Below are 24,392 nucleotides of genomic sequence, written 5' to 3' on the forward strand. Positions count from 1 at the left end.
TTCAAATAAGTTGGTGACAATTCAAATAATAAATCAATCAATATTTTAATATCCGTAAATATAAAATACAGGGCAATGTAACGGCCAGAAAACAACACAATGTGATTTGTTTTCATTCGTTGAGTGTAATTTATTTCAAATGAGTTGGAAATAGACAAAAGCATAACAATTGTACCGCTGAGAAATAAAATACGTTGTCATCGTGACATTTATTTTGAAAATAATTTCCAGAAACAGGCGTACGTAAAACACGTTTTCCGGTTGCTGCTGTTCTGTGTTTACATCGCAATTCCTCAGATGAAAGTCATGGAAGTGTTGGTTTCATCTCTTTAATTCATCACGTGAGTCGTTTTAAAACATTATTAATGAAGCTGTGACTGATGTCACCACCGTAAATTGAGGTTTTTAACTAGTAGTTAACCAGGTGACTAACTCACAGTGTGGGGAGTTAGCGAGCGGTAGGTAACGATGCTGACAGAGAAACGAAAACGAAACGTCACATTTGTCCTTAACCAGAGTCTTACTGTGTTTCTAATGTAATTCACCTGCTTCTTAAGTCAATTATTCTTCTGTGAATTTAATATGTTATTTTTTCTAATGAGTAAAATGCGTTTCTAACGCTGTTTAACGTGAAATAAAGTTTTAAAAACGCTAAAACTCAGGCTAACACGAAGCTAGCGTCCACAAAAAGGCAGTGACTCGTGACGCAGCTTTGTTGAAATGCACTCAAAAACATTATTATTATTACTGTGAAATTATGTTTTATAAAACCCGAAGTATTACAGGAGTATTGGTTCCTCTGAAAGTGCAGCAGTCACGTTTCTTTATGGACATTTCTTAGTCTTAACCAAACCTCACTACGTTTTTAGCTGATTTAAGGGAACCTCTGATGACCGAAAATGGCCAGACTTTTTGGAAAAATATTAAAATATCGTCTGTTGTAGGAAGTAATTAATGTTTAATTAATAAATTGGCCGCTAAGTATAAATGTAATGTGCATACTTGTGCTGCATTCTATATATCAGAACTCGGAGGTTGTTCTACTGAAGAAAAGAAATGAAAGCTTTAAAAGAGTCACTTTATACAGAAATCTAATCATCAGCCAAGGTTTGATTCAGGCTAATGTGTGTTAGCGTTTGATTTCCCAGCAAAACAAACACCACATGTTATTTGATATTTAACACAGCAGCCTCTTTCATTCTTGTTTCAACACGACATGTTTCACTGCGTGTTGCTTGTCCTCAGTATGAAGCTGCGGATCCGGATCAACCGTCAGACCTGCAGGGTGGAGTTAGAGAACCCAGAACCGACTCTGACTGAAGTCACGGATCACGTCAGGAACACACTTCTGTCCGGTCATGGACTCAGGTCAGAGGTCGACACAAACGAAAGATTCACTCTGTAGTTTTTGATGTTGTCGCTCACGTGTCTCGTTGTTTGTCACTCAGCGAGGACACACAGTTCCGTTTGTCTCTGAACGGCTCAGAGTTTCTGTCAGACTCTGGACAGACTCTGTCGTCCTGCGGCATCGTCTCCGGAGATCTGATCTGCGTCGTCCTGCCGAAGTCTGCCACCGCTGCCGCTAACGCTGCTGCTACTGCCACCGCCACAGTCTCCACCTTCACTCCTCCCACCAGCCACAGAGAGAATCAGGTTCAATCTCAGCACCCAGCCACCAGGAGGCGAATCATATCCCCAACTTGTTTTTGGACCAGTTGAAAATATCACCAACTGGACCTTTTTTATTGTTTTACTCTCAGGCCACACCTACTAAACCTAGCACACCTACCACAGCGCTGACAGAGTCAGAGGTTGCCATGGAGACGCCAGGCGCCGCCACCGCAGAGACTTCGGAGGATGTGGCTGACACGGGGCCGTCAGTGTGCAGCTGGGAGCCGATGCTGTGCAGCGAGGTGGAGGACGGTCAAGCTCCCGCGTCTCTGGAGCTCCTGTACGTCAGCGCCGGCATCACCAGTCCCTCTGACGCCATCGTGGTGGCGGGACACCTGCTGATGACGGAAACTGGCTTCATCCCTCAGGTGAGACGCAGTCACAGACACCATGGTGGAAGTTTGTAAACCCTGCACCAAACCCCATAGAAAAAAACATTGTTTTTACATCACAGCGACACAGGAGTTGTTGATCCACTGCTGCCTCCATCAGTGAGTTCAGTCTTGTGTGTGTACTCCCTGATTCACATTAACCTCAGTGACACAAAGTGACCACACGAGGCAGCAGTAGAGCAGCAGCTCCTGTGTCTCTGTGAGCTAAAATCACTGATTTTCTCTACGGACTTTGGTGTGGGAGACAAACTTGAGTCAAAGTCTGTCTAACAGTGATTTAAAGACATGAACATAATCTTAACGTTGTAGCTGAGGCTTTTAAGTGCCTAAAACCATGTTTTGTCCAGTTAAATCCATCGTCTTTGAACAAACGCCGTCGTCAAAGTGCGTTTGTTTTCTCCGTGTTCAGGCCCGTGAGCTGAAGCCGGGCGAGATGCCAGACGGGTGGAGGTCGTCGGGCAACAGCTACAGGCTTCACTACACTCACCCTCTGTGCGAGAGCAGCGTCGCCATGGTGATCGGCATGTGCATGGGCCCCGTCCTCGTCATCACCGGTGAGTTCAAGGAGGTTTGAATTTTTTTTTTTAACCGAAGGTTAAATAATCTGGATTATTATACTTTCACTGTCACCTGTGTGATGATAATCCCAGTAGTTTTTAGCTGTTTTTGAATCTTGTGGTTCGTCTTCACCATGTCCACGTGTCTCAGTAGCTGACACGTGATTGGCTGATGAGATAATTGAGATATGAAGAGCAGATTAACAGGTGTTCCTAATAAAGTGACTAAAGTGAGCGTGGATTCCCAAACTTTCTATATGAGGACAGACTTTTTAAAGACGGCAAACTGTCGTATGAATAATGAAAACTTTGTGACTCATTTATGAATGAATCTGTAAAATATAACGTCATTTTGAATTATTAAACAAAGTAAAGGAACTAAAACTTTACGTTATTTAAAACCTCTTTGGAGAATTTGTTTGGGGACCCAAAGAAATTTATCCGCAGTCCACCTGTGGGTCCCGAGCCAGTCTTTGAGAACCCCTGGATTAGTGCTGTTGTGTTTTCACCCCAGATCTGTGTTGCTCGTGTTTTTTGACGCTGACCTTTGACCCCTGCAGCCACACTGAAGTCGAACGACTCCGTCGCGTCTGTTCGCAAACTCTGTGTGAATCCCTGCAGCTACGTGACGGACGAGTGGCCAGGTAGAGATCCTCGCCTCTGATTGGTCCATCTCACGGCAGCGTCTCAGCCTCTGTTAAACTCCTCCCCTTTTTTTCTTTCTGTGTTGTCAAGGCAACAGTGCGGCAGCGGCGTTCAAAGATCTGCGCAAACTGACGCGAGTCTTCAAAGACCAGCTGTCGTACCCGCTGATCGCAGCTGCCAGAGAAGGTACGAACCTTTAACACTTTTAAACAGAACATAAAAGCATACACTGTTGCTATGGTTACCAGTTGTTGTTTTTCAGCTATGGCGTTGCCGGAGGCGTTCGGTCTGGCCGCTCTTCCAACGGAGCTCCTCCTCCGAATCGTTCGCCTCCTGGACGTCCAGTCCGTGCTTGGACTCTCCGCCGTCTCCAGGCGCCTGAACGCGGCGACGGCCGACTGGATGCTGTGGCGACAGCTGTGCCGTCGAGACTTCCCAGGTGAGGTCACGTGACCACAGATGAGGATGTCACAGTTTTATAAACAATAAAGACGTCACCGTGTGTTTCCTTTTTTTTTGTTTTTCAGGTCCAGTTCTCGTCACGTCCACAGGGACAAACTGGAAAGACGTGAGCTGATCAATTAATTCATTTAAAAGTGACGATGACGACGTCTTAGAAGTCCACAGAATTAAGTCCATAGAGAAAATCAGTGATTTAAACATCACGGCTCACAGGAGTTGTTGATCCACTGCTGCCTCCATCACAAACCGTCTTATTTTGTGACGTCTGAAAACCTTACTTCAGATTTACCTCAGTGACATAAAGTGACCACACGAGGCAGCAGCAGACCAGCAGCAGACCAGCAGCTCCTGTGTCCCCGTGAGCTAAAATCACTGATTTTCTCTATGGACTTTGGTGTGGGAGAGTGAGTGGTTTACAAACTTCAGTTTCCTGTTGGAAAAGTCTGTCTAACAGTGAGATAAAGACGTGAACGTGTTTTCTTAACGATATCGTAGACTTAAACTTATAAGAGCGGGCCTCGTGTCAGCAGACGGCGCTGAGTTTGTGTCAGAGAGCTACACAAATCCTCTTGACACTTTTAAACCGTCATGTATTTATCAGATTTAAACATTCAGGTCATTTACTACCTGACATCCTTTTTTTTAATTAAATTTTATTTGTTTTCCAGCTTTACCATATGTTGCACGTACGCCGCGCTGAGCGCCGGCGCGTCTCTCGCCGCCGCCTCCTCCCGCCTCCATTCCTCCCTCCTCGGGACATCTTCATCCCCCCCCCCCTGCCCCTCCCCCTCCACCCGCCGCTGCCCGGAATCATCGGTGGTGAGTACGACCTGAGGCCGCACCTGCCACCGGGCCTCCTGCCCCGCCCTCGCTACGACCCCATCAACCCGCTGCTGCCACGTCACCGCGACGCTCCGCCCCGAGGCGACGTCCCCCGCAGACTGAGAGCGAGTAGAGGACGAGGAGCAGACGCGAGGCGGGGATTCATCTGACAACAAACAAACAGTAACCATGACGATGAGGCGTTGGACGATGGGACGTCCACTGAAGCACTATGTTAGTTTGTGATGGATTTATTATTAAATTCACTTTTTTTTTCATTGAAACTATCAGTGATTTAACTGTGATTTACTCTGTGTATGTGTGTGTGCGTGCGCGTGCGTGCGCGTGTGTGACTCACAAACCTACAGTCCTAGTGATTTGCTTTGAAGTGCCACAAGGGAGAGCCGGTTTTGTACTTACACATTAACATTTTTAATTAAATATTTTTCTAACATTTTATCATTAGTTTGTTTTACTCGTATTTTAAAGATTTATGGATATTTTTTTAACAATTCTATGAAAAAAAAAAAAAATTAGTAAAGAATAATGACAGTAAAAATAATTATTCTTGACATTCCTAAAAAACACAAATAACAGTCAAAGCAGCTGTGTTGTAATGTGTAATGAAATGAATAAAGTTTGTGAACAAAAAATAAAATTAAAAAAAGATTCTGACACATTACGTCACCTTTTGTCTCCAGACAAAGGGTGCGTTCGTTTATAGACTCCGGTCTCGCGGACGGGCGGAGCTCACTGAATGTCAGAGCGATCGTTTAATTATTTGCATATATTCTTTATTTCTTCGCTTATTACAGTGGTTATTTATCGACAAAGGTTAAAAAAAACACAAAAGAAAATGATGTTACTTAAAAAAGAGGCCTAAGAATTAAGTTTCAAATGTGACTGTCATTAAATCGCAATTAGATTAAATTATTAAATAAGACATTTATGCACGTGAACTTCCGAAAATGTAAAAAAAAAAAAAACTTTAACTCTAAGTACTATTTTTAGTAGTAGTAGTAATCATAATAACTGTAGTATTGGTTGTAGTATTTATTATCCGGGCGGGCGGGGACTCTCTTGTCTCTTCCTCCCTCCGTGTAGCAGCAGCGCTGACTGGGGTCAGTTTGATTTTGACACCGCTAAATAACGGAGGTCATTGATTCACATAAGTTTCACCGTTCAGAACTTTAGCTCTTTATTAATAGCACATAGTTTTGATCCAAACTGTGTGCTATTAACTATTAAATATAATGGGGGGCGTTATAAAAGCGGACGTTATTGTTTATGTGTGTTGTTAAATTTAAGTGCTCTGTGTCTTTAAGAGCCTCGTGTTGTTACCGGAAGTGTGAGGGGTGTTTCCAGCTGACCCCCCCTTCCCTCCCTCCTCTTTCTTCTCCTCCTCCTCCTCCTCTCCAACCACCATAACCTCCCGCTCCGGCAACCCGACCTGTCAGCTCCGTCCTCCGGCACGGCATCACCGCAGCACCACCGCTGTCACACCGACCGGAACTCAACACGTTTCCGGTTCTCAGTCCGGGTCTATTTCAGAGGACGGACCAGGCGAGAGGCTCCTCCTCCCCCTCCTCAGAGAACCGGGGCCGTCTGGAGCGCGGAGCCCGGACTGTCATGAGCCGTGCGGCGCGGAGATGGCGTCCTTCCCCGGTTTGTGTAAGTCGGTCGTCGTTGGGCCAGCGGAGGAGGACGGAGACACGGACGGTTCCCTGCAACACATGCTGAAGGCTATCGCCGACGAGAGGAACCGACTCAACATCCGCCAGGAGATCAGCGGGCTGGGTGAGACGAGCCGAGACACTCCGGCCCGGTCCCCGGGTCTCTGTCTGTCTGTCCCCGTTGTCTTTGTCCTCGCTGATGTTCATGACTAATGTGGGCCCGTTTAGTGAAGTGTGAGGGGCCCCAGGGTCAAACCCTGAGGCTCCTCGCGAGGTTAAAGGGACATTTCGCGGGTTTTAAACGTGTGTAACGATTCTGACACACTGACTTAGCCGTGAGCGCCCCCTGCTGCAACAACCGGCCGTTACTCACCTGATAATATCGCGGCTAAAGTTTGTTTGTCCTGGCCTGAACCAAATCATCACCAGGAGTTGTTGCTCCGCCTCCATCGGAGTTGGTGTGGGAGAGTGAGCCGTTTACGAAGTTTGTCTTAAAGGGAAAAATTGTTTGTAAGATGTCGTAGACTATTGTAGCTATGTTTATTTCATATATTTTTCTTATTTAAAGCGCTGGAATCCTGCTCTGGACATGTTTTGTCTGTTTAAAAATGTATTAAGATAAAAAAACAACCTTATCTTAACTGTCCCTTTAACTGATTACATCGTTTAGTTCAGTGAACGGTTCGTCCTCCAGCAGACAAAACGTAGAAGTTGAATGAATGAAATAATGTTCGGAGAATTTGTTTGAATTTGAATGAAAGTCAGGTGATTTCTAATTTTCTAAGGTCACAGGTCACATGTCACAGGAAGTGAAGCTTCACTGATGAATTGACAGCGTTATTGATGTGATCAGTGTTGATTGACAGGTCTATCAGCATCTGTTTGTTCTCATTTCCTCTTGTTTTCAGTTTCAGAGAGTAGTTTGACACAAGACTAAAAAATTAACTTTTTAAGTCTACAAAAGACAGAATTTAAATAATTTAGTTCCAGTGAATGTGTGGAGTTTAAACCTCTCTGCGAGCGTTTTCCAGGTCACTGCAGCTGTGACTGAACTTCTCACGAACTCTTAGATAACGATTGTAAAAGAATCCAGAATGTTCTCCGATGTCGGTTCTTTAAACACTCATGTAGTTTGAAGAACATGATTTTGCAGAAACTGTTGCTAAAAATAGAGACAGGCTTTTTTTATTTATTTTTTAAATCATGGTCTGAGGAACTAAACTCCACACACACACACACACACACACACACACAGATAAATGTACAAAAGCAAAAAAAATAATACTTTTTTGAATCTGTAAATACACTTTTTGAGAAAGTTAAGTTAAAAACAAGGAGAGATTTAGAGATTTGAGTCGTCGTAAACAAGGTTCTAGAGTTAATTCCGTGGTTCTTGTGCTTGTTGACAAGGTTTTAAATGGTATGAAATGGTTTCTGAGGCTTCGGAAACGTGGTTCAAATGGTTCTAATGCTCATGAATGTGGCTCCAGACTTAATCCAACAGTTGTAATTTGCGTTTTTAAAGTTCTAAAACTCATTAAATGGTTCCATTGCTTGTAAAGTCACTTGTATGATATATTAAATGGCGCTAATGCTCATGAACGTGGTGCTAGGCTTAATTTGACAGTTCTAAGGCTTGTTTCCAACGTTCTAAAATTCACTATATGGTTCTAACGCTCTTAAGCAAGTTGTAGAATTAATTAAAGGTGCTCGTTGACAAGGTTCTGGAGTTTTTTTTTAAGAGGTTCTAATGCTGGTTAACAAAGTTCTAGAATTCAGTAAATGGTTTCTAATACTCGTGAGCGTGGTTCTGGTTCTGTATCACGCGGCGCTGACGTGTCGTTTTGTCTACAAACGACGTGTTGACTAAAAAAAGTGTTGCTAATTTCCATGTGACCTAAAGAACATCACGGCTAAATGACATGAGACACGGATATAAACTGTATCATCAGGTCATGTGACACTGTCAGGTCACGTGACAGCATCATCAGGTCACAGGAAGTGATCAGGGTTTTTTCTCCGTCATGTAAAAAAAAAGAAAAGCGCTTCATAAATTATTCAGACTGTTTCAGAAGCTTTTATTTTGAAAACAAAGTCAAACGTTAAAAAGATCGATTGGATTCTGTTTGATCTTGTCACCTTCAGGCTCTGCTGCCCTTCACACACACACACACACACCTGCCTGTCTGTCGCCCGGCAACTGTTGCCAGACGACCAGGCAGATGAGGTAACGTGGCATTAAGTTCAAACTTCCTGTCAGAGAATCTTCAACTAAACCAGAGATTTAAAAAACAAAAATATTTGGTCATAACTAAATCGATATATTGACCGTTTTTTAACTTAAAAAGTTTTGTTTTGTCATTTTAATATTAAAACGTTTGTATTTTTTTCTTCAGGCTGTTTCAAAGACGACCGCATCGTCTTCTGGACCTGGATGTTTTCCACGTACTTCATGGAGAAGTGGACGCCGCGTCAGGACGACATGTTGTTCTACGTCCGCAGGAAGTTGTCCTACGTTAGCACGGACAACTCGGACAGCAAGAAGGTGACGACGCGACACTTTAATGAAGTCAAGTAGGAATCGGTCAATTTGAAAACTTAAATTCACAGAAAACAACATACGTGTGACACGGAGTCATTTATCAGCACGTTGTTATGCGTCGTAGTTTAAGTAAATATTTTTTTAAATGGTTCTGGTTTAAAAAAGTTCTAGAATGTATTACATGTTCTAAAGATGGTTAACAAAGTTAAAGAATTTATTGAATGGTTATAATGCTCCTAAACAAGGTTCTATAAATTATCATATGGTTTCTAAAGCTAATGAAGGTTCCAGTTGTACGTATAGTTCTTAATTTAATTAGAGCGCCCCCTATAGTGTAAATGGCCGCTTCAAGCATCAACCGTGTTAAGTTGGTAGTTCTCTAATTTACTGAAAACTTACTGACACAATCATGAATTTTTTGAATTATTTTTATCGGAATGAAAAATAGAAATTTTCATATCGTCTCCGGCCGACTGACGTGTGTCTGTTCGTCGTCTCTTCATAATCACGTTGCTTCCACAGACTCGTGCCGTCTGCTCTTTGTCTTTGTCCTACGTCTGTCTGTGGTTGCCACGGTTACACAGTAATGTCCTGCGTCCAGGTCAACTCAAAAAGCTGCCGTCATCCTCTTCACCATCCTCGTCTTCATCGTGTTATTGTTCCAGACAAACATCAGATCAAAGGGGGATTTCCCATCAAGCATGTTCCCTTTTTTTTCTCACAGTGTAACCATGGCAACAGTCCCCGTGCTCTTAAACGGCGCGTGAGTGAAATGAAATGTGACACATGGAAACATCGTATCTCCCCGAGGACTCGCCGACCTTTAACTTCTGTACAAAGACAACACACACACATTGTGCTTCATCTGTCTCAATGAGGACATTCCTTAACCTCTTACCATCAAAGCTTTAAGCCCTTAATTTAACCCAAACTCAAGGTCTCCAAAATGTCCCCAGTTTTCCAAATGTCCTCTTTTCTAAGGTGTAAAACATAAAAAAAAATTTCCTCATACACATACACTCATATTCTGGTTCATCTGTCTCAGTAAGAACATTCTTTAAACTCTTACCCTTACCTTAACCACTCACAGCAACAAGCCCTTAACCCAAGCCAAACTGGAGGTCTCCAAAATGTCCCCAATTTTCAAAGTGTGCTCACTTTTATGGCGTAAAACTAAAAAAATTTCCTCACACACGTTTTTGTTCATCTGTCACATTCCTTAACTTCTTACCTTTACCATCACAGCTATAAGGCCTTAATCTAACCCTAGCACCAGGTCTCCAAAATGTCCCCCGTTTTCAAAGTGTCCTCACTCTCACTGTGTAAAAATGGTCCTCACAAACACACACAAATGCTTTAAATGCTAATAAATGTAGAGAAACATTTTCAGGATGGTATCACTGTCACTTTCTTGCAAAAATCAAGTTCTAACAAAATGTTTCATGACCTGTAATTCATCGTAACCCATTTTTATCAACACCTAATACACCATAAAACATCAGTTTTCAAGACTTTATTTAAAGATACTTTAACAGTAAACACTAGAATATTCATAACATACAGCAGTCAAAAGAGTAGGAAGGATTTAATCACTGACAACAGGAGGCAGCTCCGACCACCAAAAAATTTTATTCTTAACGAATTTATGGTCTACCCCGAAATTGACTCTGTCGCCCCCTACAGCAGCCGCCATGTTACTGATATTTACCCGTTTGTGGTTCCCAGGTAGAGGTGGAGGTCTACAGGCGCGACTCGAAGAAGCTGCCCGGCCTCGGCGACCCCGACATCGACTGGGAGGAGAGCGTCTACCTGAACCTCATCCTGCAGAAGGTGATTAATAAAACTCAGCAGAGGACACACTTGCTCAAATGTCCACCACGTGTCCCCTGAACGCCTCCATCTTAAACGCTGTGCTTCTTACAGCTGGACTACGTAGTGACGTGCGCCGTCTGCACGCGCTCCGACGCCGGAGACATCCACGTCCACAAGAAGAAGTGTCAGGTAAGAAACCCGGCGGTGCGCCCGACGACCTCGTTGTCCAACGTGGCGGACGTCTTTAATCTCTGTGTGTGTGTCCTCGTCTCACAGGAAGTCTTTGCGTCTCCCAGTAAACACGCTATGGACAGTAAAGGGGAGGAGTCAAAGATGAGCTACCCCAACATTTTCTTCATGATCGATAACTTCGAGGAGGTAACAAACGCGTTTGTGTATATTTTATTGTGTTTATATTTATTCTATAATTTGACGCGTTTGTCTCGTAAGGTGTTCAGCGACATGACGGTCGGCGAGGGCGAGATGGTCTGCGTGGAACTCGTGGCGAGCGACAAGAGCAACACCTTCCAGGGCGTCATCTTCCAGGGCTCGATCCGCTACGAGGCACTGAAGAAGGTCTACGACAACCGGGTGAGGCGGCGCCCGGGGACGATGGGGAAACTTGCGATAAATAAAGTTAGCATGTTAGCACATTAGCAGAAGAAGCTGTAAAAGGAAATTAAGCTAAAATACAAAAAAGAGTAGTTGAAGACGCTGTTTAATTTGTTTCACATTTACAGTTTTCTACCGCAAAGTAAACGCTAGTAGAAGCTAATCGGAGGCTACGTTTCTTAATTTTTTTTTCTGCTGCTACTATAAATATTCTAATTATATATTTATACATGTAAACACACAATTTCTTTGTTTACATATTTAGCGTAAATCGAAGCCATATGCTCGGATAAATGCTAACACAGAAGCTAGTGCTGATAACATATTGTAATTTTCTGTGAGGTAAAGTGTGATGCTGTTTTTGTTTTTTTCATTTTTTGTATACAAAAAATAAATGTATAAAAAAAACAGCACCACATTTTTCCTTACTTATAGTCTTTTTTTTTTAAGCATTCGCTTTCATGTTGGCATTATTCCGAGCATATGGCTTTGACTTAGCCACCTTTACACTAAATATGTAAAAAAACAAAAGAGAAATTAACTAGTAAAAAGCCTTTTACTCTCTTCTAAACTCTAAAAATGCGTCTTACAGGTTAGCGTCGCGGCTAAAATGGCGCAGCGGATGTCGTTCGGCTTCTACAAGTACAACAACATGGAGTTTGTGAGGATGAAGGGGCCGCAGGGCAAAGGTCACGCCGAGATGGCCGTCAGCAGGGTCCCCACCGGGGACACCTCCCCCTGTGGCACCGAGGAGGACCAGGTGTCCCCCATGCACGAGAGGGTGAGGACACAACACAATAGTTATTTATTATTAAAGTATTGAGAGAAGAGACATGACCGCAAGGTTTTAACCAGTTTTTTAGTTTGTAGTTGTTGCTCAGCAGTTCTGAGGTTGGTGTTCCACAAGGTTCTGATCTGGATCCTTTACATTTTTACCTGTACGTTAATAATCTGTCTTGGTCAGTTTGCAGTAGTGAATATTTATTGGTAACTTTTTCGATTATTAGCTACCACTGTTTCTGAATTTAAAGTATGTTTTTTCTCGTTGTGGTTAAAATCTGATAAAGACAGCTCCAGTATTTATGTAAATACTTTGTCTTAAAATAAGTTAAATTTTTTAAAAAGAATACATTGCTAAAACTACTACAATCAGTGTATTTTTTTTTAGCATGCTAACAATCCTCCCCGAAGGAGTGAAAAAGCCAATTATTTTTAAGTTAGCAATTCATTTAGCATTAGCATTAGATTCTGTTGTATGGAAAAGTATTTTAAGTAAATTTTCATCAGTAATCTTGTGCTAATTTAGTTTAGTTTAAACATTAGTGTAAAATTAACATGTGAATGATGTTTATTTTCTGTTTTTACACATGAAACAGGATGTTTGGTTTTGTCGTTATTTTCTACAACTCAATGTATTTAAAGATTCTTGAAGTGATAAATTAACTCTGACCCAGTTAAAAAACAGGATCATGAAAATCCTCTCAAACAGGAAATGTGTGGAGGTGGAGAAGTTTCACTTCCTCATGTCAGATTCACTCATTCACCAACAAACTTGAAACTGTCTTTTCAAAACAAACTCGTACAAGAAGGTGAAACCAGGTCACGGTCAATAATAAACGTCAATGTGGTGAAAAACACGAGTCACAGACGTGCTGAAAGTTAGTAGAAACGCCAATTAAGATTATTTTCATAATTGATTGATCTGTCGATGGTTTCCTCAATGAATGAATTGGTTGTTTGGTCCATAAAACCTAGAAATGACTTATTTAGTCCACAAAATTATTCCGTCAGTAAATAATACTCCAGTTGCGTACAGCTAAGCTCCTTTACATGACTATTGGTGCGTTCCATTTGCTGTCAGAACTCGGATTTTCCGACTCGGGACGGCTGCCACCGTACAAACATGGCTACTTTTACTGTTCATTGCACTTTTGTCGTTATTTATTCCGTAAACATGTTACGTCGCTGTTTGCGTGTGCCAAAAATACCTCGTAGAGCGTTGTTATTGTTTGGTAAACCGGATACTTTTTGTCAATGCTTTTCCTCTTCATTAAGTATTTTTTAGCGTGTTTTGTATTTTCCTCCAGGTGACGTCCTTCAGCACTCCGCCCACCCCGGAGAGGAACCGCCCCTCCTTCTTCTCGCCATCCCTGCGACGTAAAGTTCCGCGAAACAGAATTGCTGAGATGAAGAAATCGCACTCAGCCAACGACAGCGAGGAGTTTTTCAGGGAGGAGGAAGACGAAGGTAAATATATATATATATATATATATATATATATATATATATATATATATTTATTATTATTATTATTATTTTTTTTTTTTTTAAATCATCGCTGATTTATGACATGTTTCTGTGCGTTGGTCTCAGATCTTCATGCGGCCAGTAACCTTCGCTCGCGCTCTCTGTCGGGCACCGGCCGCTCGCTCGTCGGCTCGTGGCTCAAACTGAACCGAGCTGAGGATTACTTCCTGCTTTACTCGCACCTGACCTACGTCACGCTGCCGCTGCACCGCATAACCACAGGTAACCGGTTTATTTATTTACGACGTAGCAGAGACGACGTGAGAAGCACAAAATAAGTATAACAAGTGTTTTATATATACATGTTGATGTAACTATAAAAAAATATGGTATTAATTTAATTTAATTTCACGTCTTTATCTCACTGTTACAGATTTTCCAACAGGAAACTGACGCTTGTAAACCGCTCACTCTCCCACACCAAAGCCCATTGAGAAAATCAGTGATTTTAGCTCATGGGCACACAGGAGCTGCTGGTCTACTGCTGCCTCGTGTGGTCACTTTGTGTCACTGAGGTCAATCTGAACAAATTATTTTAAACACCGAAGTCGCAAAAAGTAGCACAATTGAACTTAGTGATGGAGGCAGCAGTGAACTCCTGTGTCTGGTTGTTAAAATAGATGATTTTCTCAATGGGGTTTGGTTCAGTGAGAGTGAGTGGTTTGCACGCTATAGTTTCTTGTTGTAAAAGTGAGATAAATCACTTAAATGAACTATAATTATGTGTTATAAAAGTTCAGGCATATAAAGGAATTATTTAAAACAAAAAACACTTGTTTATTGTGTGTGCAGACATCCTGGAGGTGAGGCAGAAGCCCATCCTGATGACATAGCAGGGTTTTGGCTCCGCCCCCTCCTTGGTCCTCAGAACATCTCTACCAAGTGCCTCTTGCATCAGGCCACTGAGACACAGCAGCGCCCCCCCGGTGTCAAGACTGAGACTACAACCAAACACCTGCTACAACCGGAGGGACAACAAACAAACCAGCCATTCAGGAAGTGCCTCCTCCTCCTCCTTAGTCTTCTCTTCAGCTCCTGCTGTGTCGACAAGGTTGTCTCCATGGAAACGGGATCACGTGACCTCAGCACGTGAACGGGCATTGGCCGAACTCTGAGCAGGAAGGACATGAATGTTTTTTGTAAATATTCTGCTGCTTTACTCGTCAGGACGGAAGGTTTCTGACTTGTCCCTTTGCTCCACCCACTTCCACATAAGCCCAACCCCCTTTCATATCCTTGTTTGTTTTTTAATAACTCTGCACATGACTCGTCTGGAGTCGATTTGTGTTTTTTGCGTCACGTTCGCCGTCGTCTTCATCGTGAAGTTCACTTTGTTAAAACAAGCCTACCTGGAACATCATATTACCCATGATGCAACATTGTTACTCACAATGCACCTGAGCTTTTCACCGTTTTATTTATTTCCAAACGAGAGACAAACGCGACTCTGACGTCTCACCATCAAGGGAAGAAAAAACTGAACAACGACCTTGACCTTTAACCTTTTGCTCTTCAGTTTAAAACGATCAGAAACTGGAAGTGACTTGAAAAAAAAAAAGTGAAGAAGGTTTTTAAAGGGATTTAAAGCGACTTCTCGTGATTTTCCTCCATCCAATTCCTGAAAAGCCTTAAAATCACGAAAAACGCCACAGATTCTTTTCTCCTTGTCTTCATTGTTTTCAACAGAACCAAACTGAAAAGTTGTTCTTTTCCAATTTAAAAACTACTCACGTGTTTGTTTTTCTTCATTCACTAAGAAAAACTAAAGTCTTAAATTAAGAAAGGATACAAAGTCAAATTACTAAATCAAACAAATTGACTCAAAGTTGTAACCCAGTAAGAAAAAAAACATTGCAAATTAGAATTTAGTTTTCTAAAGTTTTTGGCTTACATTTTCATTAAATTTAACCACATTTTTCAAAAAAAAATATCAAAATTTTCTTTCAAATTATTGTTTGGGTCAAATTTTTCTCTGTTAAATGTTTGAGAGAAAAAAAATACTTTATATTTAAATTAGTTTTTGCCTAAAACTTTGATTAAATTAATTAAAAGAAATTCCATTACAATTTCACTTAATTTTCCAAAATAACTCAATTATATTGGGATTATTTTTAATGATTCCAATTCAAAAACATTTTGTTCCTTTGAGATTACATTTCAAATTTTTACTTATATTTGGGTCAAATTCAAAACTACTTTCCTCAAACTATAAACATTTTCTTTTTAAGTTTGTGGGAAAATATATTTGAGTTCTCTAATGTCTTTTGGCTTAAATTTTCAAAAATAATTGCATTACAACTTAAATTCGTTTTTTCAAAAATAATTTACTCTGAAAATGAATTTAAACTTTTTCCTCAAAAATATAAAATGTTTTAACTAATAAAAATATTAAATAAGTTAAACCCAATGTTAAAATAGACAGAATATTGATTATTGATCAGCTGACTGAAAGTTTTTATCTGTGATTGATTTACAGCCGTGTGTCGATCAAAGTGAACTCAGTGTTTGTTTTCAGTTGAGAAGTCGTCTCAGTGTTATTGATTGATTGAATGTATCCACGCTGATCAAAATGACAGTTTGCACTGTAAAATGCTTCTAGGAGCTTTTTCCTTATTTTTCCTGCGTCACTTAAACGCACCACGGCTTTTTGTAAAGTTACACGTTAACGTTAAAAATTTAACTCTGTACGTTTTTATTTATTCAAATACATGTGATCATAAAAGTGACACCTTGTTGTTGTTTCTATGACAAGAAATTATTTTCCAGGTGTTCGCTCCTCTGGCGCCATTTAAAAAAAAAAAAAAAATGCCAAAACGACATAAGATTTACAAAATGTTCTCTCAGTTGTTGAATTAGACCAGTGGTTCTGTATTATTTTCTGTCATGCCCCCCCAGAGGACAGAAATGTTTTCACGCTCCCCACATTGAAATACTATTTTATTTATTTATTTATCTGTATAAACCACTGTATGAGTTGTCCTGCCCTGCCACTCACGCCCCCCTCTAGTGGGGCCCGCCCCACTCTTTGAGGGGTACTGAATTAGACAAACAGGAAGTCGGTCATTTTGATGAATGGCAATTTTAGCTCATTTGCTGCCATTCTCTGTTGGACTCCTCCCACCAGCTCACGCCCACAAACGTGTCCAATCAAGATATGCGACAAGTACAAGATTTTCAGAAAATATTTGTTTTATTGAAGGGGGCGTGTCCAAAGCAAGTTTAGCTATGAAAGTAGTCAGCCATTTTTTGTTGCTTATTTTAAAGTTGTACAAGTTTGTGGGCGTGGTCATACATTTAAACCACGCCCCCCCAAACATGAGAAAACACGCGATTTGCAAAGATCTCTTGTAGCGGGGTGTGTCCAGAGCAAGTTTAGCTACGAAAACTACAAAGTCAGCATTTGATTTCAGCCATCTCGCGGCCATGTTCTAGCGTCAATTACACGGTCGCAACACGGTTTATTTACGTTTCAGTTTCCTGTAACCTTCACTGATTACAAAAACATGCTCAAGGTAGAGACCGCTACGGAGTTTTTAGTGTTTAGTGTTTCCCCACAAAACAAGAAGTTGTATTTTAAGGGACCGTATTCAAGTCTTTGAACTAAACCTGAAAACACCAACATGACAATTTTCAGTCACAGTGCCACCTACTGGACGGAGGGAACATATAACATTTTGTGCTTGACTAGAAATAAAAATGGGTAATTTATTAGAAAAATAAAAGCCCCACAAACAGTTAAAAATCCTATATTCAATTCATTTAATTTCCTCTAATGTTTGTTTATGACCAGTAAAATAATCTGCGATTCAACATGGAAACAAAAAAAACCCACGAGAACCAAGAAGCAGCAGCTTTTTTTGTTTGTTTGCTTTTATTCGTCACGTACAAACGCTCAGACGACGACAGCCTCTTCCTGAAGGACACTTGAAAAAAAAAAACAACGCACGCCGCGTCCCTTTCACACACACACAAGCTCCACTATTTACGAATCCCAACGACGAATAAATAGTTTCCCCCAAAAAAGAAAAAAAAAACAAATAAGCAGCAGACGCTCAGTTCTCGCACACTTTATAACTGTTTAGATGTTTTTTGAATTTGTAAAACCAAATCGACTTTTGTTCGGAGCGCTACCCCCAAAAAACCTCAGTGGTAACGAGTTGTGTTTTTTTTTTTTTTAGAATTATCACAATTTCCATAACTCTACATTCAGTCTCTGCGACCAAATTTTTAAAAAAGGAGAAAAAAAAAGCGTAAAAGCAGAATCCGATTCTGCGGCGGCGACTGAGGAATGTGGCGATGACGGCGCCGTTTACGATTAAAACGAACAGATATTTCACAGTATGACGACAGATGATGTTGCTGTGGCGATGAACCGTTTCATACACTGTGTGTGTGTGTGGAGTTCAGAGACCTAGTTTAAAGAAGGCCTCACACTTTCTTCTCCTCCAACGTCTTGTGCAGCTCGTCGGCGTCCTCGCCCGTCTTCACCTTGATGAGGAACGGCACTGGGCTGCCGGGGTTCTTGTCGTCGATGGCCGGGTTGGGGACGCACACGACCATCACGTTGTTCTTGCCCATGCGCGAGCACGGCATCGACGACTGCAGCACGATGTTCAGCAGGATGTTTCCTGTCGCGCGAGAGAGACGACAAACATGCGTATGTGTCACTTTAACAACTTAACAACTCGCGAGTTATAAAATTAAACAGTTAACAACTCTGATTTATCTTAAGTAAATATGCATATCATGGCACACACTTAATCTCATTATTATTTAACAAATAATAATAATTAACTTCAACTTCTGTCCAGGATTGTACAAAAGGAAAGAAATCGCACAACAACAAAAAAGGGAACTCTTATACACTGTAAAAAGTTTTTTAACAAAAATTAGGACTGTCAGTTTTGAACAAAAATTAAGTTTGAACTCATAATAGAGCTGCAACTAAATTGTTCTTAGGCGATTAATCGAGGTCCATAAAATGTCAGAAAACGTTGATTCAGTTTTTAATGATTTCTTTGTTGTAAATGTTCACATTTAAGAAGCTAAAAAAAACAGAAATCTTGTTTTAATCGTGAAAAAAAGCTTCAAACCGATTTATCGATGATCAAAATAGTTGACAATTTAGTAATCAATTAATAGAGTCATTGTTTCAGCACTAATTTGGAATAATCCGTAATACCTTCCTTTTAGCTTTTGCAAAGTCATTCACATTTTCGTTATTGTCAATCTGCACGTCGTTAAAACAAAAATGCAAATGTTTCGTCGTTTTAGTTTTAGCCCTGGTTCTGTTTAGAGAATACAAGGACATAATCTCAGTATAGTATATTTAATATTTACTTATTAATAAAAGATACTAATTGACTTATAAATATTCATAGATCACCTTCTCTCTACCTACAGCTGTTACTACGATGACAATAAAGCCGTTTCCATGGGGACGCAGTGAATGAAAGGAGAGGAAAACAAAAACTGTTTATGAACTCATGAGATTGCGCTGCCTGCTGTTCATATGAATCACCAGCAGGTGGAGCTGTAAGCTCACGTATCTCAGGCTGCTTCCCGTTTGCTGAGATTGGGGTGAAGTTGAAGTCATTGCATCACTTTGATGTTGAGGTTTAAAATGAAAACAGCGCCACCTACAGACTCGGGTGGGTTTTCTCTCCACAAAATTTTACGATGAAAACGCACAAGTGGACATTGTGTAGTTTGTTATTTCTTCTCTTACCCAGGTTGGTGTCGGCTCGGATGACCATCTGTGTCTTCCCCTCATCCAGGTTCTTCAGGTGCAGCGTCCCCACTCCTTTGTCTTTGAACTCTGTGTCTTTCTTATAGAACAGTTTGCACCTGAACGCAGCACAGAGACGGTTATCAGCAACTTATTCATGTTTATCAGACACTACTGCATTTGTTTCATCCTGAGGGGGTGGGGACTTGAAAGTGACGTACTTCTTTGAGTAGAAAGCGTCATCTTCCTTGACCTCCTTGATCTCGGGTTTGGGCGGCTCGTCAGATTCTTCGTCTCCGTTCTCGCCTACAAAGACGGAAGAAAAAAAAACCTTGTCAGGTTTTGTGACTAACGTGTTTTTTTTTTGTTTGTTTTTAAAAACGGCAAAATAATTGTCTTTAGGATGTGGATTGTTGACATCTTTTTTTTTGTCGGATCAAACATTTCTGATGTTCTGAACATTACTAATTTTCTTCAGCAGCTAAATTTATGTTAAAATCTCAAATGATGCACATTTTTCTTGTTGGTTAATAAAAAAAAGGTTAATATTTGATATTTATCAGTTTAAAAAAAACTTTACAAACATGGGTGCGTTTCTGTTTCTCACCAGCAGGTGGCGCGCTGTCAGACTTTGCCCCGCTGAAGGACAGAGGAGCGGCAGATCCCGACGCTCCGAACAGTGAACTCTGACTGGAGGAGGACGAGGAGAAGGAGAAGCTGGGTTTGGAGCCCAAAGACCCGAGGACGGAGCTGTCCACCTTCTGCCCGAAGTTAAATGTGATGCCGGCGGGGATTGGAGTGGTGGTGGCGGAGCTTGAGGTGTCTGTCGTTTTCTTACCGAAGGAGAATAAACTGCCGGCAGGAGCGGAGGAGCTGCTGCTGCTGCTGCTGGAGGAGGATGAAGCAGGAGGAGATGCTGAAGCTGTGGCCGCCAATGTTCCATCCTTCTTCTCCTCAGAGCCTCTGTCTGCTGATGCTGCTGCTGCAGTGCCGTACTGCTGCTCGATGCTCGCCAAGTGTCGCTCGTAATCCCTGAAGATGGGGTTGAGGTCACACAGCGGGTTGTCGTTGACGTGTTTGGTGATCCAGTCCCGCACCGAGCAGTTGAGCGCCGTGAGCTGTCGACTGTACTCCTTGTTGCTGCTGACGCCGCCGCTGCTGCTCTGGGTGGAGCCGGGGGCGGAGCCGTTGGTCTGCTTGGCTGTGACAGCGGCGGCAGGTTTGGCGGAGGCGGGGCCGTTGAATGTGAGACCTGAGAGGACAGAGGTGGAGATGTTAGACATGGATGAGGCAGAGAAGAAGGAGAAGCCCCTCCCCCTCTGCCCTGTGGCGTGAAGTGAAAGAGCAGCGAGACGCAAACAGACGCTGCTGATTCTGCTCCATTACACAAACATGAGCCCGAACAATGAGGCGCGTTTAGCTGTGAACATCGACTTCACCGGGGATTATACGACCACGACCTTTTCTACAGGTCAAATCGCAGCAGAACACGAGGAAAAGAAGCTGTTTTTATTTAACAATAAAAATGTAACATCAGTTACAGCCAGGTTAACGCTCGCTCCTGGCTGGCTCAAATTAGAGACTTAGAACATTATGAATATGTTCATGTCTTTATCTTACTGTTAATACAGACATTTGTAAACCACAATTTTCTCTATGGGTTTTGGTGTGGGAGAACGAGTGGTTTACAAACTTTGCTTTCCTGTTAGAAAAGTCCGTCTAACAGTAAGCCACTTTATTACATGGCTACAATCTGCTGTGTCGAAACACCCGAACTATCCCTTTAAAATCAACATAAAAAATATAGAGATAGTAATATAAATCACATGGGCCAGTAGCTGAACAATCGGCTGTTCTCACCTGGAGAAGCAGTGGACGCCACAGGAGACGAGAAACCTCCGAACGAGGGTGCGGAGCTGTTTCCGTTAGTCAGACTGCTGATGCCTTTAAAGCCTCCACCGTTACCGAAACCAGAAAACATGGTCGGCGCTGAGCTGCCGCTCGCTGCTACCGACGTCAGAGAAAACCCTTTAAAACCTTTGAAAGCTCCTGCACCTTCGCCCTGGAACAGAAAACATTTTAAACACAGGTTAAACAAAAACTACAACAACTCATCTTCACTCCAGGGTAAAAAAAAATGACTGTTGTTTTAGTTTTACCTCAGACCCGATGTTTCTGCGTTTGGCTTTCTTAATCGCTCGATTCTTCATCACATCGTCACTTGCAATAGAAAATTGCCCCGCCTGAAGGAGGACGACACAACTCGATTAGATTTAAAAAGGTTAAAAAAACATCAATTTCATCCTGTTGTGCAACAAACGGTTGTTTTCATAGTCGATTTATCCGTCAGTTATTTTCTTGATCACAGGATTAAAATGTTCCCCAATGTGTAACAATGTTTCCAGAAAACCTCAAAAAAAAAACCTCAGTCATTAAAGAAGCTGAAACATTAAGAAAGTTTATAAAGCTTTTAAAAATAACAGTCAAATCAAAAAAATGAATCTATTATCTGAAATAGTTGACTGTTAATTTAGTGAACGATTAATCCTCACTCAGGCCGACACTTTTAATCTGAAATTTGGATATATACCGCCTAGGAAGTGCATCAGATCGTCAGAAATAATGTTTGCGAGGTTCAGCAGAGGGCGCTGTGAGCTCAGCTTGACCTCAAATCCACCAGAAAAATGAGACAGTGATGTTTTATTGTTAAAAATGGACACAAGCTAAGCCATCAGAAATCTGAAAATAGACGTTTTTTTCTGGTTCTACACAATAGAAAGAACTAATGTCATCATATTTTTGTGTATATATAGTTTGGGGGGGGATGACATTCAAATATCTCTGAAGACATAGGCCGTCCCGTAAATTTCTTTGAAAAGGTGACAGTCCGGTGCAAACATGGCGTTGGTTTTGGCCTCACCTCCTCTCCCTCGTCCTCCTGATCCCAGTTCCTGTCCGTCAACTCTTTATCCGCGATCCTCTTCGCCATCACACCTGCTCTGTGACGCACAAATGAGAAGATTTTATGCTCCAGGGCTTCCGATGTAGAAACAGGACTCAGGTGAATCTTGACCACACAGTATTTTACAGTATTTTACTTTTCTGAAAACAAAAAGGTGTCAAATTTTTCAATATGTGCCTAAGTCACGATAACTATATTTCTTCATTCAATTTTGTTTTCATAACCCATTCCATGTATTTAATATTTAATTTAAAGTGAGTTTATTGAAAATACTGCATATGACTGCATTGCAGACAATATTTGAACACCTGGCGTTTCCTGTTTTACTTGACAGAAAGCTGAAGGTTAGTTGGTTGATAAGTGTGTAAAAATCAACATTCAGCTCAAATAAACAAAATATCTTTTATTTATTTTTCTTAAAATGACATAAGATGAAAAAATATGTTATATAAATTATACAACATAAATTGAGTACTACTTTTTCACTCATTAGTAGCTTTGATGTTTTATTTTCCACACTAGGTTCCTGGAATCTGGACCTAGATTTTTGGAAACTGGTCTCTGGAATCTTCAGCGCATGAAATTTGACCTGTGGAATCTTTTGGAAGCCGTCATTAGGACTTCCCAGGTTTCCTTGCACTCATAAGAGCTGGCAATTATTTGAGGCTGTGTAGTACACACTATTTATAAATTTGTAACATTTTAGTAGTTGACTATGTATTAATTATGCCACAAGTAAAACCTGTCAGTCATAAATATGTAACACATATTTTTGTCGTACAGATGTAAATTGACAGCAAAAACTTTGATTCTCAAGCGGTCAAGAGGTCATGACCCCAGTGTCCTGCTCTTTAATAGAGAGTGATTTTCTATCTGTTCTATGTCTTCCAGATCTCGTTGCTAATCACAGCAAAAATGATTGAGGACACCTGTGTCCAGGTAAGACCAGAGTTTATTTAAGAAGCTCCTCACAATCCTCAGCCTTTTCTCTGCTTTCTGATACTACTTTATTTTTATTTATTTATCTAAATCATAGTAATTGCTGATTTTTGAGCATGTTTGTGGATATACAGCCTCGGGGGCCAGAGAGTATTTTATTTATATGTTTATTTTAAAAGATACAAACACCCCAGCATGCCTCAATATGATGTTTAACCCCCATATTTTGAGTTAACACTAAGCTTGAGTGTTGAAAGCATCAAACGTGTGGTGCAGACCTTAAATTAGCTTGACTTCGTTAGCCATTTCCTCTTCAGGCTGACATCAAACCCCGGTTCTAAAATAGCAGGGTTTAAATCGCTATTTCAGTTCATGAGCTAAAATAGCTTACATTTAATTGTTCGGCGTTTAAAGCGACTGTTAACGCGTTTACAGCCGTTGATGTCCATGTTTGGGATGTTTACCGGTGAGCTAGCGGCAGTCGGGCCGCTGCTAACGTTAGCTGCTAACAACATTTGCTGCTAACAGAGCCGGTCCCGGCCTTACGTACCTGTTATTTTGAGGGGGGTGTAAAGTCGAGTGAGGGCAGCGGCTCCGAGTGAAAACGCGTCGCTTCAGAAAAGAAAACGACACTTCAACGCGTTCAAAGGCAAAACCGAAACATTAATAAATAAAACCACAGAAGACAGAGCTCGCTCTCCCTGTGTGTGTGTGTGTGTGTGTGTGTGTGTTTTGAACGAGCCTCTATCACGCCGCCATTTCACGTAGCGACACATCCGCATGGGTTCGCGCGTCCCGCCTTTTTGCGCATGCACAGCAGCAGATGGAGCTTTGCATCATGGGAGCTGTAGTCCACAATACAAGAGACTCGCTAAAATAACAACAATCCACCATTAACCTACTTAGCAAAAGGTTAACCTCATAAAATCTTCTCTTTTCAACAGGAAACTGAACTTTTTATCACTTTGTGAAATTCTCATTTTTACATTACAGCACTCAGGAGTTGTTGATCCACAGCTGCCTCCGTCTGTAAGTTCAAATGAGTTATTTTGTGACGTTGGGTGAATGTAGTGTAATGTTCAAACAAGTGACACAAAGTGACCAAATGAGGCAGCAGTAGACCAGCAGCTCCTCTGCTCCTCCTTCTTCTTCTTCTTCTTCTTCTTTTTCTTTCGACTGCTCCCTTCAGCTCCTGCCAGCTAAAAATGCTCATTTTCTCTATGGAGTTTGGTGCAGGAGTACAAATACTCTGTTACTGTACCTAAATA

The 24,392-nt window shown here is 41.4% G+C and overlaps 3 protein-coding genes across 5 annotated transcripts; 2 read left to right on the plus strand and 1 right to left on the minus strand.

Annotated features, from left to right (window-relative positions):
• Positions 1-218: 218 nt before the first annotated feature.
• On the plus strand, positions 219-5,006 carry fbxo7 (F-box protein 7). 2 transcript variants are annotated; one of them, XM_058624618.1, is made up of 10 exons: positions 219-341; positions 1,246-1,368; positions 1,449-1,653; positions 1,761-2,039; positions 2,473-2,617; positions 3,181-3,264; positions 3,356-3,451; positions 3,528-3,704; positions 3,793-3,833; positions 4,396-5,006. In XM_058624618.1, exons 2-10 carry the CDS (start codon positions 1,247-1,249, stop codon positions 4,717-4,719), a joined length of 1,473 nt encoding a protein of 490 aa, XP_058480601.1. In that variant the 5' UTR covers positions 219-341; position 1,246; the 3' UTR covers positions 4,720-5,006. The 2 variants fall into 2 exon arrangements, with proteins under 2 accessions (XP_058480601.1, XP_058480603.1); XM_058624620.1 differs by lacking the exon at positions 219-341 and adding an exon at positions 368-458.
• Positions 5,007-5,952: 946 nt separating this feature from the next.
• Positions 5,953-14,480, plus strand: kiaa0930. Its single transcript, XM_058624647.1, has 10 exons — positions 5,953-6,346; positions 8,619-8,767; positions 10,490-10,594; positions 10,688-10,765; positions 10,853-10,954; positions 11,027-11,167; positions 11,781-11,969; positions 13,276-13,435; positions 13,562-13,717; positions 14,288-14,480. Exons 1-10 carry the CDS (start codon positions 6,199-6,201, stop codon positions 14,326-14,328), a joined length of 1,269 nt encoding a protein of 422 aa, XP_058480630.1. The 5' UTR covers positions 5,953-6,198; the 3' UTR covers positions 14,329-14,480.
• Positions 14,481-17,037: 2,557 nt separating this feature from the next.
• nup50 (nucleoporin 50) lies at positions 17,038-23,864 on the minus strand. Of its 2 annotated transcripts, none has more exons than XM_058624627.1 (8): positions 23,675-23,864; positions 22,144-22,217; positions 21,383-21,466; positions 21,084-21,285; positions 19,831-20,475; positions 19,445-19,529; positions 19,224-19,342; positions 17,038-18,123 (listed from the first exon to the last, which is right to left on the minus strand). In XM_058624627.1, exons 2-8 carry the CDS (start codon positions 22,210-22,212, stop codon positions 17,924-17,926), a joined length of 1,404 nt encoding a protein of 467 aa, XP_058480610.1. In that variant the 5' UTR covers positions 22,213-22,217; positions 23,675-23,864; the 3' UTR covers positions 17,038-17,923. The 2 variants fall into 2 exon arrangements, with proteins under 2 accessions (XP_058480610.1, XP_058480609.1); XM_058624626.1 differs by having other exon boundaries at positions 22,144-22,222; positions 23,675-23,863.
• Between the last annotated feature and the right edge of the window lie 528 nt (positions 23,865-24,392).

The sequence above is a fragment of the Solea solea genome, chromosome 3, assembly GCF_958295425.1.
Source record: "Solea solea chromosome 3, fSolSol10.1, whole genome shotgun sequence".
Taxonomy (NCBI): Eukaryota; Metazoa; Chordata; class Actinopteri; order Pleuronectiformes; family Soleidae; genus Solea; species Solea solea.